Here is a 15998-nt window from a genome sequence, read left to right on the forward strand (position 1 = left end):
AGACACGAAAAATAGCAAATTCGTAGCTTTCTCACGAGAGAGTCGTCAATCCTTTTCTCGCTGTCCTGAATTTTTTCGGTTGGGTGGATCATAAAATTTGGTTGCCAATTCCGATGTGAATGAAGATGGAATAAATCGTATTTCTGGGGCAATTGAAGAGGTTACTATGGAAATGAGGCTTTCTGCGAAGACCGAAACGTCAAAGTTCCATTGTGGCAATCTCTTATTCCAATACGGCCAAAACACTTCAAAACAGAAGGTGATATTACACATATGAAACTAGGGAGTCTATCGCAAACCCGTCACATTGCGGAAATTGGAAATAATAATGGTAAGGAAAATATTAATGAAAATAGGGATCGACCTAATTGAATGATGAAGACCTATGAAGAGTAAGAGAGAAGAGAAGCCTCATAAAAACCTTGATTAGACGGACAATCTAATAGGCCACATCTTGAGACATGATGGCCTGATGAAGACAATCGTTGAGGGACAAGTGGATGGTGAGAACGGAAAACGAAGACCTCGAACAAAATTTACGGAACCGGTAAAGAAAAATTTGAAATTGAAGAAATACTAAGGTGTGAAAATATTAGCTGATATGAGAATTGAGTGGAGATCTGCGTCAAACCAGTCTTAGGACTGTACACCAGTGATGTTAATGAAAGGGATACTACGAGCATAAAAATCCTTTGTATAAAAATGAGATGCATAAAGAACTTGTAGGTATATCAATCCTTTGTATAAAAATGAGATGCATAAAGAACTTGTAGGTATATCAACTTAAGGCTAGATGGCGATACTTGGTGGAACTTGGTGACAGGAAACATAATGAAAGATAGGCTGTCGTATGTTCCGCAGAAGGTTACTTAGCCGACCCAGTTTTCGACATTACACTATGTCCGTTTGAAAATGACATAGCGTGTTGTCGAAACCTGGGTCGGTTAAGTAAGTAAATCTGTGGAACATACAACAGTGTATCTTTTATCATGTTTCTTGGAGATACATTCTCAAGTTCCCAATAGCTTCACACCATGATTAAAAAGGATTCTATTCGGAAAAGGATTAGTTAAAAAAATCATTTCACCACCCAAACGAACAAGCCTGAGAAAAGTGCTGAAATAAGTATCCTCTTTGCTATAAAAATGCATGAGTACCCGTGAACGCAATCACAGACGCGATGGGATACGATAACTGCCGAGAATGCCAACCGCATTTGATCATTCCGCCTACCTGTAAATCATTGATTGGAGGAAAACTCAGTCTAATACAAAACTTCTGAATGCCCTTCACCTGAGGAACATTTATGAGAAAATCTAGAGAACTACAATGGCCATGGTCATACTTGGGCACAATAAATTGACTTCAAAGTAAAGAGCTAAAATTACTCCTCGTGAAATATTTTTGCCCCAAAATAAAAATAGAAAGCTAAAGTTTTATTGCAATCAATGACCATGGCAATTAATCAATTTTATCTGATACAATACGCGTTTCAATTACCATTGAAAAACTAAAAATCTGAAATTTATAATACCACAAAACTTCTGGAAAAGAACGTTTACAAATTCATGGTATCAACAATATCGAGATAAAACATGCAAAATATGTTTTTGGACGTATTATCTGTATAAATAAATAAAAAACATCATGTGAACGCTATACTTCAATGCCTCAAGTTTTTCGCAATTAACTTTCACGGCGGTTAATCAATTTTATCGATTACAATACGCATTAAAATCACTATGGGAAATTTAAAAATCGCAAAAGTATCTCATGTACCAATGATTAATTACCATTTAAAAAATTGAACGTATTAAAAATTACTCTACATTAGACGAAATGAATTAAAGGAACTGTACTCAGGGACAAAACTTTTTCCTCTCACAGTCAAAGAACGTAAATCACTGATTTCCTTGGCCATTATCGATGTCTTCTTTTAAATTTTCAAATTAACTACAGAAAAATTAAATAAGTAATTAAAAAAACTCACCCTATATATATTTGGCATCCAGGAATGACACAGCAGCGGAGACGTGTGAGGGCTCTTTAGTATTTCCGTCCGACTACATCATACCCACCCCGGTCGGCAAAAAAAAAAGAAATTGACAAAAAACGACCGGCAGGTGAAGGCATCAAAGAATGATGAGCAGAATCCACTTCGGAAAAATTTTTCCCTTTCACTGAGGAAACACAAAAACCACAAGCGCACAAGTGAGGACAATCCACTTGTTGAGGGGTGGAACACTGACTCTCTTTCGCGCAGATTTACGGGGGGTGGATAGGACTACCACATGCAAAAACAAAACACACACGAGAGACACACGTCAAACAGTAAACCTTCGTTTTAAAATAAAAGGCTTGTTGGGGTCTCTGCAGGAAAACTTTGGGCAGAGACCGTCAAGCCAAAACTCGACGGGAGACTTCAACTGCAGGGTCGGGAATTCTTCAACGGGACGAAGAACTGAGCAAGCCCCCTTCTTCTAAGGAGGAAAAATGTTTAAACAAAAGCACGAGGAAGCTGCAAAAAGAGGAGAGAGAAGGGTTTTTGATCGAGTGGTCCAGCGAGGAAGGAAGATTTTTTTCGAAATATTTTTCCGGGGAGGCGGACGGAATCCTCCCTCGGGAACGGAGGCAGGAGAGGCCGGCGGAGCTAACAGAACCGGGTCGGACGTACAACACTCACACGGGGACCGACAGCTAGAAGCCTCGGCGGTGGACTGAAAGTTGGTGTGGCAGGGGGAGAGAAGGGGCAGGAACAACATCTCCTCCTCCTCCTCCAGCAGAACCACTCCCCCATCCCCTCCTCAACTCCCGCCCCTCATGCTCTGCCAGTTTTAAGCCGCGGCGAGTTGTGTCATCATCATTCGAAGCAAGGACGGGAGCCCGCGAGAGCGTTCTCTTCGCGACGTTGCCATTCGGTCGCATAATACGAGAGCGCGGTGTCGAGAGAGCTCGAGTAAAAACAGCAACAATAACAATACCGTGCATTTGAAGCTTTTAGGTACTCGGATAAAAAAGCGTGCGTGGGTGCTGATTTGGTATATTAGATGTGATTGTAGAAGATGTAGATGATAGGTAAGTATTGTACGCAATATTAATATCTAAACCATCAGCACCCTAGCCTTATTATCCGAGCCATGATAAGCTTAAATATTTTTTAAAAGCATTTTAACTATTTGTGAGAAATTTTAATTTTATATACATCGTTTTTACTTTCTACTTTTTAATGGTTAATCAAGTAATCAATTAAACCAGAGGTGTAAAAAATTCACTGCCAAAGAAATCATAATTAACGTCAACCTATGGGAAAATTTGAAACTATTTTTCCTTAAAGAAAGTTAGTTGATTAATGAGAGCACAATATAACACATTTTCAAATATCTGATCACCGATTCTATTGTCATCGGAAGCAAGGAAAGGTGCAAAACTTCAAGTCGGCAATGGCAATGCAAAAATCAATTGCAACATTCCATTGACGAAACAGACGAAGCAAATTAAGAAAAAGAGAGTAGAACTATCGACTAGAGTGCCCAATGTGACTGAGCAAGAGCTGAAAGCTGAGTTAAACATTTAAACCCCTAACTTCAGTATTATTTGGAGATTTACAAAACGTTAGCAAAACATTATATGGCAGTGTCATCTCAAGATTTTTGTGTCAGGGTAAATATGAACAAGGGCCGTCACAATCTCTCCGAAGTAACCAAAAGCTGAGGCTTCAGTATTATTGCGGAAATTAGAAAAATTCAGTAAACGAAACACTACTAAATTAATTTCATTTTAATCCTTGCATTTCTCTGTTCTTAAATATTAATTTTTAAATATTAAACTTGTTTAGTTTTTTTTAATTAAATAATTTTCTCTAGGTATGATTCCCAGAACATTACACAAATACATAGTCTATTCTAAACAAATGATTGAAAGCATGATATAGTCATATTGTTATAAAAAGCGTGAAATATAGTCACCAAAAATTCAAATACAGTACATTCCAGCTAATTGGGATGCATGGAACATTAAAGGGCTACATGAATCATCACAGGAATGGCGCATTTTACTTCAATCGAGCCACTACCCCATATATCCGCGGATTTCAGTAAATATGCAGAAATGTTTGTTGAAATGTAACAAAGAAGATTATTTTAGTATAAAAACGCATCACTTTTCTTTTACCTAATTGTGAAACTACAGTGATGAATAAATCAAGAATTGCACAAATTCTTATGAATTTATGAGAGCAATAAAAAATTATGCATAGGAGATATTTCTAATAGCCTCAAAGCATTGTAGCTGTATTGTATTTATACTAACTTAAGTTGCGGTAGGAGAGTCCATAAAAGAGGATAGGTGCTCAGTATTGGTTAATTGGAGAGAGAGAACGTACAAAATAAGTTTTTTATGTTTACAAAATCGCATGTGTTCACGAAAGTCTTTGGCAAAAACAACCAATGCCTTACCTTTTTACACCTAACCTAACCGCTCCACCGGTATTTTCATTCGTGACTTGATAACTCGCTAAAAACTTAATTATATCCTGATTTTTTATAGCATGTAAAATAAACCTATTTAGGCAATGTTCTGTAACTCTAAATTTAAAACTTAACCAAAGTATATTCTCCAATGCAATATTTTATTGAATATTTGAAAAATAGGAAAATGCTGAAAAGATCTTACCTACATTTTCTGATAATTTCATGATGATAGCAGAAATTTTTAATAAGTAATACAGGACTAAAAAAAAAAGATTAAATACTTCTGGTTGTACATGAGACACGCGTTGAGTTTTGAGGAAAAATTCCTCAAATTGGTTCTGTTCTCGGAGTTTTACCTCAAATCAACGGATGTTCCAAACACATTACGGCGATACAACAGAAATCTTATTTACTAACCTTCATGACAGGGGAGGCTTTAATTCCACTCTTGATAACAAAATAATCCACAAGAGGAATAAATCCTAGCTTCACTCTGAAAGTAACGATTCAAGCACCGTCATTCCATTTATCTGAGGTATTATCCAATTGTTCGTTCGATCACTACAGTTTTGCTTGTCCCAAAAGACAGGGTTTTCAAGCATTACAAACGGGAAAGCACGAGAGGCGGATCCTAAGAGAGCACACACGAATTGATGCACTGACTTTCCATTGACTAATGGCAAGGGAGACTAACATCTCCGAGCAGACGGAAGATAAGCGAATTCCTGGGAAACAGCTGACGGACCGATTACAAAATCGTACGCGTGCAGGAGATAAACCGCAGTAGTAAGAGGGAGAAAAAAATTCCGTATTTTTAAACGCATTTAAAGTGATCCAGATCAATATATCTTGACTTCCGAAACCAGAATCAGGAAAACTAGGGATTTCAAGAGCAAGAAATCAAAAAAGTTAATTAATCTAGAGAGGAAGATCTTCAGGTCAAGTGGAACCGGATATATGATACAGGGTGCGTTCCGAAAATAATGCAATTCAATTTCCTGCGCCGCTCCTATTGGTCCGAGTGGGATCAAATTACTTGAAATAGGTGGGGACAACCGATTACAATTCTCTCCGAGCAGTGGAAGCAGCAGGCCGTCCGTTATTGTAAACCTCTGCGCGCCGACCGTGTCACGAATAAAATGGAATAGACAATCGAGAAAAGTTTAAGTTTTGTGCTAAACTGAAAAAAATTTCTTGAGGATCAATGATGATGATTCGTGAGGCTTACTGTGACTCTTCTCTATCCTACCTAAAACCTTTGAGGTGTTTTAAGGCCTTTCCTAAGACCCGGAAAGAGGTAAATCCCCAAAATGGCAAAAATGAGCAAATTAAAAGTTAAATCAGTGCTCAATCTTTTTAGACATCAATGGAGTGCTATATTAAGAAATTTTTCTCGAAAACAGACAGTTTACGCTGCCTATACATGAATAAAAAAACTCCGATAAAGGGTTATCAGGACGAGAAAAATCATCTCCGCTACCTGGAAAATTCACTTTTAAAATGAGCCTTGCCACAACGCACAACGAGTCCGCGAGTTGCTGGCAAAACTCGAGGTTCAAACGCTACCCTATCTCCCTATAGTCCTGAAGTAATCTCAGGATACTTCTTTTTGTTAACTCAGATTAAGGCAGTCCTGAAATAAACCCATTGCTCGTCCTTAGCATTGAGACAAATTGTTGTGACGAGGACCTTGCGAGAAGTACTCAAGAAGCCTTCCTGGGCACGTACCGGTCATGGCAGATTCGCTGCAAAAAATAAGTAGAACCCGAAAAGAAGTACTTTGCAGAATTTAAAGCGTTTCTACAAATATATTCAGTTAATATCTTTTCAAAAAAATAATTGCATTACTTTCGGAACACCCCTGTATATAAGTGAATAGTACATAGAAAACTTTTACGAAAGTTTCAGGCGAGCCAAAGAAGGTATTATTTTTTGTATTAACTTGAAATTGCACAGCTATAAGCGTGCTTCATGCATCACAAATATGGTTTCTGATGATAATACTCCGCACCGTGTGATTTATGAGGAGTCAAGGCGTAATAAGTATGCGTCCTCTTTACGGAGTTGCCATTGATCGGCTGTCGGCGTGATAAACATGAAGACATGCTTATCTCTGGTATTTACCGTTTGTCTGGGATAAGGAGTCCCGTATTCCTTATCTCTTCCTCCTTTGCAAGTGATCAATTCAGAAATATATGACAACGGCAGAATCAGGAATTGGCGGCCAAACAAACCGATCAAAGTCAGCAACTGATACTTGAAGTGATCACCGCACAAGGACTTAACAGTATTAGTCACACCTCATATCTTTAGAGAATCTGAGGCGAGTTTAAATGCATTTAAATTTAAATGTAAAATGTTTTCTGTATAAAGAGGAAATTTAAAACCAACATTGTGACATAAACAAACGATCAAACAAAATTAAAGATTGAATTGATGCATTGATCGTTTACAATTTGTTTGAATTTTTAATATTTTTCAACCAAATTGGTATTTTCATTTCGTATTAAAAAAAATAAATTCGCAGCTGCGAATTTAATAAGTCTTTGTCCTTATTTTTTAACTTCTCTTTCTTAATTTGACAGTTGAAACGTTTAAATTGCTTAATTCCTACCCTATGATTAGAAGGAATTTTAGATATTCGAAAGATACCAGATATAGAAGAGTAACTTGTTGAGACCAGGAACGAACACAGAAAAAACTCAAGATATTTTGAGCTACCTATACTTTTATCGTAAAGAAAAATAATCAAGTTTCATGCAAAATTTAAGATTATTTAGACTGATTATATCGTAAATACAAGACAATGCTATCTAATGATATAATAAAGATACAATTGTGTTTCTGCAATGTTCGGCAATGTGGGCAGCCCCGCGAGATGGGCGCGCGCGCCCCCTGAACCCCTGTATGTATCCGCCGCTAGTTGAGGCTTCGTATATGTTGTTGGAATACTTTGTCACGACAGAAACTAGTCCAATAGATTTCGCAGTGGTTGATCAATTGTGCGGTGATCAACTCGTGTATTTTCCCGGCCACCTTTCTCGTTTGAGGAAACGCATTGGAATGGGAGAGAGGATCGTTAACTCGTCATCAAACACGCGGTGCGTTGCGCTGATGTGAACGACGCTAATTGGCGGACGTGGAGTCGACTCAAAGCGAACATGTGACTCGCATAAACCATGCCGGAGCTTCCTTGGCTCATCACCCACGGAGAGTGATTTGGGAGAAGTGGGGGGAGATCAATAAGACACTTCTTCACCCAACTACACTACCGCCTCACGTTCCGAGGAGCGGAAGTTGTGACAATGATCGCCGACACTCGTCACAATTGACAATTGTCTCCATGGGGAAGAAGTCGAGAGGGAATCGACAATTAGATCCAACGCAACGCCTCCGTTTAAATGTGGCCAAATGTGGATTTTTCTTGTTGAGTTTGAAGCAGCGTAGCCAGTAAACGACTCAGTCGGCAGTTGCGGATTACAAAGTGGGCATCACTCCAGCTCAATTGGTCGCCTCGCACCATGAAGTAGAATCGCCACGGGAAACAGGAATAGCGCAAATGCAAAATTGTTCGATCACCAGTCTACGGAATTTTTTCCCCAATCGATTAATGCTAATTTCATCGCCACTCACGCAGTAGGGTAAAATATATCAAATCTTCCATATGATTTGCCAAGAGAAAAAAATTCCCCTGGACCGGGAATCGAACTACGGACCTTCGGACCAATATTTAATAATAATTTCACTGCCATTCACGCGGCAGGATTGAAATATTACAAATGCAAAATCGTTTAATATAGAGATAAAAATTACAACCATTCTGTAATTTTTTCAGAGAAAATAATCAGAAATCCATCCAAATTAAGGCAGAAAGTTAGGTATACCCATATCAGGAAACAATATTTACGTTTAAATTTGCGAAAATAAAATTTAAACCTAAAAAAGTTACGTTAATGTGGTAAAGCTTTCTTCCGGAAGAGCACGACCTCAACCTCAGTAGCATATTGTAGGCAATAACGGCATCCAAGCCATTAAATTGTACATGACGATCAAACATTTGAGCCACAAGAGGAAAACCAAACCTAACTGCTTGCAGAAAATTGGTTAGCCTGGTCCTCCCTCCACCAAATAACTTTCTGGATAACATTCATTCACACTCCAATCAGAGCGCCACCCCAAGCGGCGTGACCCACTAGTGTCTCACACTTTCGGTCGCACTAAATAGGCTGAAATGTACAGTATAACTTTAATTAATGAAAGACTAAATCCGCAAAATGGCGACATCCGCAAAATGGCGACATCCGCAAAATGGCGACGACCGCAAAATGCCATTCTCGTACATGTATATTCGATGTCAATTTTTTAATCCCAGAATTGGAGAATATCTATTCGGTTTTCCACTAACTTTCATTTGAAGGAAAAGGTTCGTGAGTGTTAACCCTAAATATCACGGCCAAGAGTGACGCGTGACGGCAAAATATCTATTTTTGCATCCGAGTCACTTTTTCAAAAAAGAAAAAATACGAAACGTGCATAAGGCGCGGAGGTGTTCACTTTCTAGAGCCTTCGCTCCTCATAAATCACACGGAGTGGAGTATTATCGTCAGAAAACCACGAACACGGGACGCCTAGACCACATACGTGGCGAACAGTCGTTACTCCAAGGGTTTCTGTCACGAGTTTAAACTCCGGCGCAAGCATTGAGGAGTGTCTGAATTAATTTCTGGAGTCTACGATTACATTTCCGTGTCTTGATTCGACCGAGGCGGGAGGCTTCATTTCCCTCATACACGCGATCTCAGAAAAGGGAAGGGAGGGTGGGGAGGACCGCAAACAGGTTGAGCAACCATCTATGCCACCATTTCAACCAACGCATACGAATCCTCTCAATTTTTAGCACTAAGGAAGCCTGAATCACACGAACATTTTTTCACGTGCAAGTCGAGTGATCATTACTTCTCAGGAATGGCAAGTGAAACGGAACAAAAATGTTTCGTCTCGACCCGGAGCGAAACGAAAATACGAGGCCTAGCTTTAGTTTCGTTCCCGCACGAAATGAAAATCACCTAGGGGTTCAGTTTCGCCCCGGGACGAAACTTTACCCCCGGGAACGAAACTAAATTAATCGAAACTCCCCTGCTCACAGTTAAGTTTCGATACAAAAACTTGAGTGGAGAGGGATAAGAGAGCATAGTTTCGATCCATTACGTTAGACATACGTGTAGAGAGGTTAAAAAGCATTGAGCTTAAAAATCGAATGGCCAGTTTGCGTTTACCGTTCTGCTGTTATTGGTGAAATTACGAGTACCCCATTCATCTAATGCCGGTATGCCAAACCTCTACTTCATTCAACCATACTTCGTACTCGGTGTGTGGGTCGAAACTAGCCGTTCGAAGGTGAAGCACGTGGTCCCTCCGGTGCGAAACATATCTGCATTTCGTTTCGTCCCAGGATTTTAGTTTGGTTTCGACCCGAAGTAGTTTTGACTCCGATTTCGTTTCGACCCCAAGTTTAGATCCCCGGGTTTAAATCCATCCTCTAAAATACGAGGACTGGGTTTGGTTTCGTTCCCGCACGATATTTAAATCACCAACGAGTTTAGTTTCGACCCGCGACGAAATCGTACAAATCCTCTCACTTTCGATCATTACTGAAGCGCAGTGGAACAAATAATTGGTAAATTTGGCAACCCCGGAACATAGGAATTGACGCAATAATATAGTGACGGCAAAAAAAGCTGGTATGAATGATTTGGTTCTGTAAACTTCTCGACTGAAGATACAGAGAAATTACATGTTGTCAACAACTAAGCGTGTAGGAATCCTTACACTTTATATCATAATAATTGAGGCGCATTGGATCAAATAATTGGTAAATTCGGCAACGCAGAATTTATAGAGATGAAACTAAGAATAGGTGTGATTAGGATGCACGATATTCAAGAGCAGGTAAGAGATAACGGACGCTTTGGTTTCTCCATGCGCTTAATATTGAATCTATTACGTTGAGCTAGATTTGGAGATCCCAAGACAATACCGATACGCCTAGCCTAAATATCGCTGATTACATAAGACCCAAATAATATAAATACGGCAAAATAAATGTTTATTCATATCTCTAGCTCAGAAACGCTATCATTATGAGATCGCACCAAGTTCCATTCCAACATCCAACTTTCGAATAAATATCTTTAGGCCGCCCACTAACGACCAGTTTCGTAACCTAAAGCATTCATCAGATGAAGATAATACAACCAACGAAACATCTTTTCTCATTTCTAACAGAGAGTTAATATTGCTACCGACAAAATACAATGGATCACATATATATGATTGTTACACACTGTTGAGATATCACCACATTATAAATAACAAGGAATGTTAATACAGGAAATCCACGAAGAGGTGCCAACCATGATTTCCATAATAAAAATTACGCCCTATTTTGTATATATTTCTTTAAAATCCTCATGGGTCCTTCTCTATTGTAGTCTCCTTGCTGACAACAACATACGGAACTCAGTAGAGTAGACGCAGTTCAACTTTTCTCTGTATTTCAAATACAAAAAAATTACACGGGATAAAATAGTCAAAAAAGGTAAAATTTTCAAATTCTAGAAAGAGGAAAATGGGTTCGACCACCAAAAACCCTTCACCAAAAAAAAGCACCATGGAGCGAGAGGCATGCGACCTCTTAAAAATATATGCAGGATGGAAGTCATAAAAAAAACTCACGGGTCAGTATCATTAGAAGCTAGCCTGAAAAAATACGTTAGGACAGCTCGAAGTAAGGACAATCCACTCCGAGGTTGCTTAGCAACAAGATGTTTGAGAGGAGACATATGTTAGGTAAATAAGGCAAGAGGGTCCTGTATAATTTTTTTGTATTCTATTTTTGGCATTTGTTAATACACTTACGAGTTTCATTGAACTTTTTGAAGGAAATTTTTCAATATAATATGATATTTTGGACAATATTTTTCGAAAATAATGCTTCAAAATGCATTTGAATGTTCAATTAAACGTTAAGTTATATCTAATTCAGATTCAATTCAAGTGAGTCAGTATACAAAAAATTTCATTCGGATTGAATTCCGCTTGAGCTGAAGCATCCCTCCTACAGAGTCTCACCCCGATAGTTGGTAGAGATGGCCAAATGCATGGATGTGATTTGCAATTTAAAATATTTTGGAGTGAAAAGTTTTTGATCGAAATTTGCTCGTTTACTGTTAATAATCAACAAATGCTGTGCACCTTTGCAAACCTACTACAACGCATCAAGGTTCCGTCAATTTCCCTTGTATTTTTGGCGAATTTTCCCCATTTTTTCCCAAATTCCATTCCACTCCAGATAAACACCATTTCTTGTTTCGAGTCTAGTTGCCTATTAAATGGAAGTTATTGTATTTTTTCAAATTTCGTTATTATTTCTTATCGTTCTCTAATTTTAACAACAAGCAAAAAAATGTATTCCTCTCAACTCTTTACGAACTTATGGGTCTACGTCAATAAAAGTTTATCATTCTAATTATTCTATTCTGAAATACTATACAGTCATAAATATGAAGAGATTTATTTACTGGGCAACTATACCGGACTTACCTTATCGCGGTAAAGAAAAAAGTTCGCCTCCACGAGCACATACATGCAATACTGCGCAGTGCACGTGTTTTTTTTCTATAGATGCATTATGCGGATGCGACTACGGTAACAATGTCTAGGGGTCACTGAGGGTCGTGTTCCGCATGAAAAGTGACCCCAAACACCTCGGGGTCGTTGGCACGCCGCTCCATTTCGGAGTTTAACGCCTGCGAAACGGACGGGGTCAACATTATTCCATTATTTATCGATGACGGCTTCGGGGGCGAGGAGAGCAGACATGAATGCGAATTCTAAGTTCATTCCATTTTCCATCTATTCGTTTTAAACACTCATATATCCGCCCGAAATAAAAACCTCAGTGGCGATTTAAAAAAAATTAGATTCTGCACGGACGAAGAAAAATCTATGCATGAAAAATCGACGCATGAAATCGTACGATGCAGATCTAACTTTGTGGAATCTTTCCATATTATAATACGAACGTAACTTTTGTGTTTTCCATTTCTTTATTATAATATTCCACCACCTGTTTATATGTAAGACCTGGTGATGGTGTAGCAGTCGAAGCTAAATTATACTGTTCATATTTTAATACGGTAAATAGCTTTGTTTATATTTCAATACGGATCGACCTGCGGTCTGGACAAGCTGCTACCAAATGAGTCACACGCGGTAAGATATTTGGCCCTTTGACGGAGGATTTTCCACATAAAATAACGTCTGTGGAACTGCTTTTTTCACGCACTGGCAAATTTGCACGTCACCAAGTTCAATTCAAAATACTTCATTCACTCAGGGATTCCTACCGAAGGTGGGTGTATTTGACATTTTAAATCTCTCTGATTCCCTGCCTATTTCCTTCATTTTCTTCTCGTGAAAACGCCTACCACGGTGCGGCGGTAAACGACGGATATGTTTTACGTCTGAAATCAACTGATTTTGGCGTGACTTTGTGGAACAATGAGATATTCACGGAAAAACAAAAACGCAGTACTGTTCCGCAAACTTTTCGGTACCTCCACTGCAAAGACGCTCAATAACCGCCCACCGAGTCAAATACGCTCATCTAGTAGCCCAACAATACGTATCCGCTCAGCTGGTAATAGCCAGAGCATAAACGCTCACCTCCGAAGCTTGGAGAATAGGAGGTGAGCGGTTATGCTCCGGCTTCTGCCAGCTAAGCGGATTCATATTGTTGGACTACTAGATGAGCGGATTTGATTCGGTGGGCGATTGTTGAGCATTTTTGCAGTGGAGGTATAGTTTTACTTGCTACTGACATGTTTCGACGGCTAAGTATAGCTAACTAGACTATAGCTAGGTATCATGACTAAAAGATATACCTAAGATAAAGACGCTATAGCCGTCGACACTAGTCGATAGCAAATAAAAGTTTGCGGAAGAGTAAAAGTTTTTGTTTCACCATGAATGTTTCACGTCGCCTGTGAAAAAAATCTTCCCAAAATTTACTAAGTATACATTTTAGCATATTACTAGGCTCTACGCTCCTGTAAAGAAGCTGTGTAGTTAATCTCTATGCAGTCCCCTCGCTCACTAAAGCACACGCTACTTGAGTACGGACCTATAATATTTAGTAGCGAAATTCATGAACGGAGCCAAACTGCGACTGTTGAAATTTATCGATTCCGTCGCCAGGGGGATACGGACCTTGCCTGACCACCCCCTATCCGTTGAAGATAAGGCGACCTACCCTTTCTCCCATTCTCCCCTAAAACCCTCGCCCGCCCTCCTTTTTTAATATTAAGGGGTTCACGACCCTTTCCTTCCCTGGAGGTCGCCAGCGCACAACGCCGCTCAGACAAACTCCCTCTCACTTTCTCGAGGGCCCAATTGCCTTTCCCACTTTATCCACCTCAACTTTTCGCCAGTGGTGGTGCAGCTTTCACCAATGCAAAGAACCTTTGTCACTGACCTCACGCATTAAGCTCGAGGCTGATCGTAAGCCCTCGCTTCAAGGAGACGGAGTCGCCAACTATAATCCGGTAGTTATGAGATCACCACATCGTTTGGTATTTGAATGATCATGAAACGGAGCTTTTTGGATCCGAATCACGGTCAATAACTGTTACCGTTTTTATTTCGTTGGTAGTTTTTTCAATGATCACTTACACTTAAAAAATCAAATGAACACAAAATACAAACAGAATTGTACAGGGTTATTACTCAAGAAGAAAAATTGGGAGCGACGATGCGGAAGACCGAACGCCACTATTTTCATTACATGACTCCCTTTTTGTTCATTTTCGCGTCGTCTACAAGAATTTCTGTCCATTATTATTTGACTCCCATTGTTCCCGTAAAAATATCTAGGTGTTAGACTCAATAATGATCTATCGTGGAATAAACATATTCGAGAAATAACCGGGCAAGCTAATCGTAAAATGGGTTTTCTTAAAAGAATATTAGGAAAGTGCGACGACAAAGTGAGAGAAATTAGCTACTTTTCCCTCGTTAGACCATATTTGGAATACGCTGCCAGTGTTTGGGACCCTCACGAAAAAGGCAACAAGGCGAACAGAGTTAGAACGCGTGCAAAGAAGAGCTGCCAGGTATGTGAAAGGTCGTTACGATAGTCTTGTTAGTGTAACTGACCTCTTACATAAACTCGGATGGGAATCTCTGTCGGACCGTAGATTGAAAAATAGACTAAACCTTTTAGATAAATTCAAGAGCAGTGTCTTTTCTGACGAAGTTAACCATATCTTACGGACGCCAACATACTACGGAAGATCAGATCACATAAATAAAATAAGAGAGATAGATTGTAGAACAGACAGATTCCGAATGTCATTTTTTCCACGATCAATAAGAGATTATAACGGCAGCAATAGAACTCGTAAATAGATTGCATGACTTGTAGTGTAGCCTACTAACCTATGTAAAAATTAATGCATGTTTCTTAATTCCATTATTATTTCTAACAGCATATAGTAGTATAGTTTGTTAGTATACGGGACGTTTTTTGGACGGTGTGGTGTGCATGTGGGAGTCCAAATGCATGCTGCATGCTGGTGATTGATCACCCCCTGCCAAACACCCTAGAGGTGGCTCGCAGGGTATTATGTAGATGTAGATGTTTTCTCCCGATGTCAAGGAGAATTTTATAAACCGCTACAACTTCAAGTGTGCTTCTTAAATTTAAGGCCCGCATTCTTAGTCTATAGTTCGATAATGGAACGCCTAAGGCGTGCGAAAAACGGGTCTTGAAACGTATCATCTTGAAAACAACTTCTAATCACTTAAGGTATCCCTGGCTTAGTACACACTCCAGTTCTATCTTACTCCAGTTGGGGTATAGTATGGTATTTGGAGGAGGCGACCGACAGCTGAGGTCATTTGCGCCATTAGGGAAGGGTAGGTAAGGAAGGGTGGAGAGAAACCTGGCGTCGTCATTAACCTGCTTTTAACGGAAGGCGCCAAGGGGACCACGGCTTAACGTCCCATCCGACGGACGGAGTGTTGCGCTTGAAATGTCCCCCACACAACATTCAAGCAGGGATCGGGCAGTCTCTGAAAATTCTCTGCCGCTGCCGGGATTTGAACCCGGGCCCACCGGGTGGGAAGCCAACACTCTAGCAACCACACCAACCCGATCCCCTTACTCCAGTTCCCCCAATATCGACCACAATACATCTCCCTACACTTGCATTGTGGGTTACGGGGATACATAATTCAGATCGTTCCTTAGGAGCATAAAAGGAGTAGCGAGACCAGTCTTTTCTTTACATACCTGCCCACTTCCTTTGACCGAGTTCGTCACCTTCGCGTTCTGGAAATAGCTTCGGTCGTCCATTGAAATCTAGAAGCCGTCGCTTCATCCGCTTGCTTGGTTCGCGAGGAAATTTCAAAGAAAGTCGCGACGAGGAGGAAGAGAGACGAGAGGAAAAAAAGTGACGAACGCACGAC

At 39.8% G+C, this 15998-nt stretch overlaps 1 protein-coding gene across 4 annotated transcripts in view; it reads right to left on the reverse strand.

Moving 5' to 3' along the window:
* The window catches only part of LOC124157408, an 872201-nt gene that overhangs the window by 747124 nt on the left and 109079 nt on the right, over positions 1–15998 (reverse strand). For 3 of the 4 annotated variants that reach the window (XM_046532100.1, XM_046532098.1, XM_046532097.1), the window contains exon 1: positions 1991–2710. The exons of the other annotated variant lie outside the window; for it this stretch is intronic. In XM_046532100.1, coding sequence (XP_046388056.1) covers positions 1991–2008 — 18 coding nt within the window. In that variant the 5' untranslated portion in view covers positions 2009–2710. Of the gene's footprint in view, positions 1–1990; positions 2711–15998 lie in introns of those variants that run through there. 4 annotated transcript variants of the gene reach the window in all.

This window comes from Ischnura elegans, chromosome 4 (genome assembly GCF_921293095.1).
Source record: "Ischnura elegans chromosome 4, ioIscEleg1.1, whole genome shotgun sequence".
Classification (NCBI taxonomy): Eukaryota; Metazoa; Arthropoda; class Insecta; order Odonata; family Coenagrionidae; genus Ischnura; species Ischnura elegans.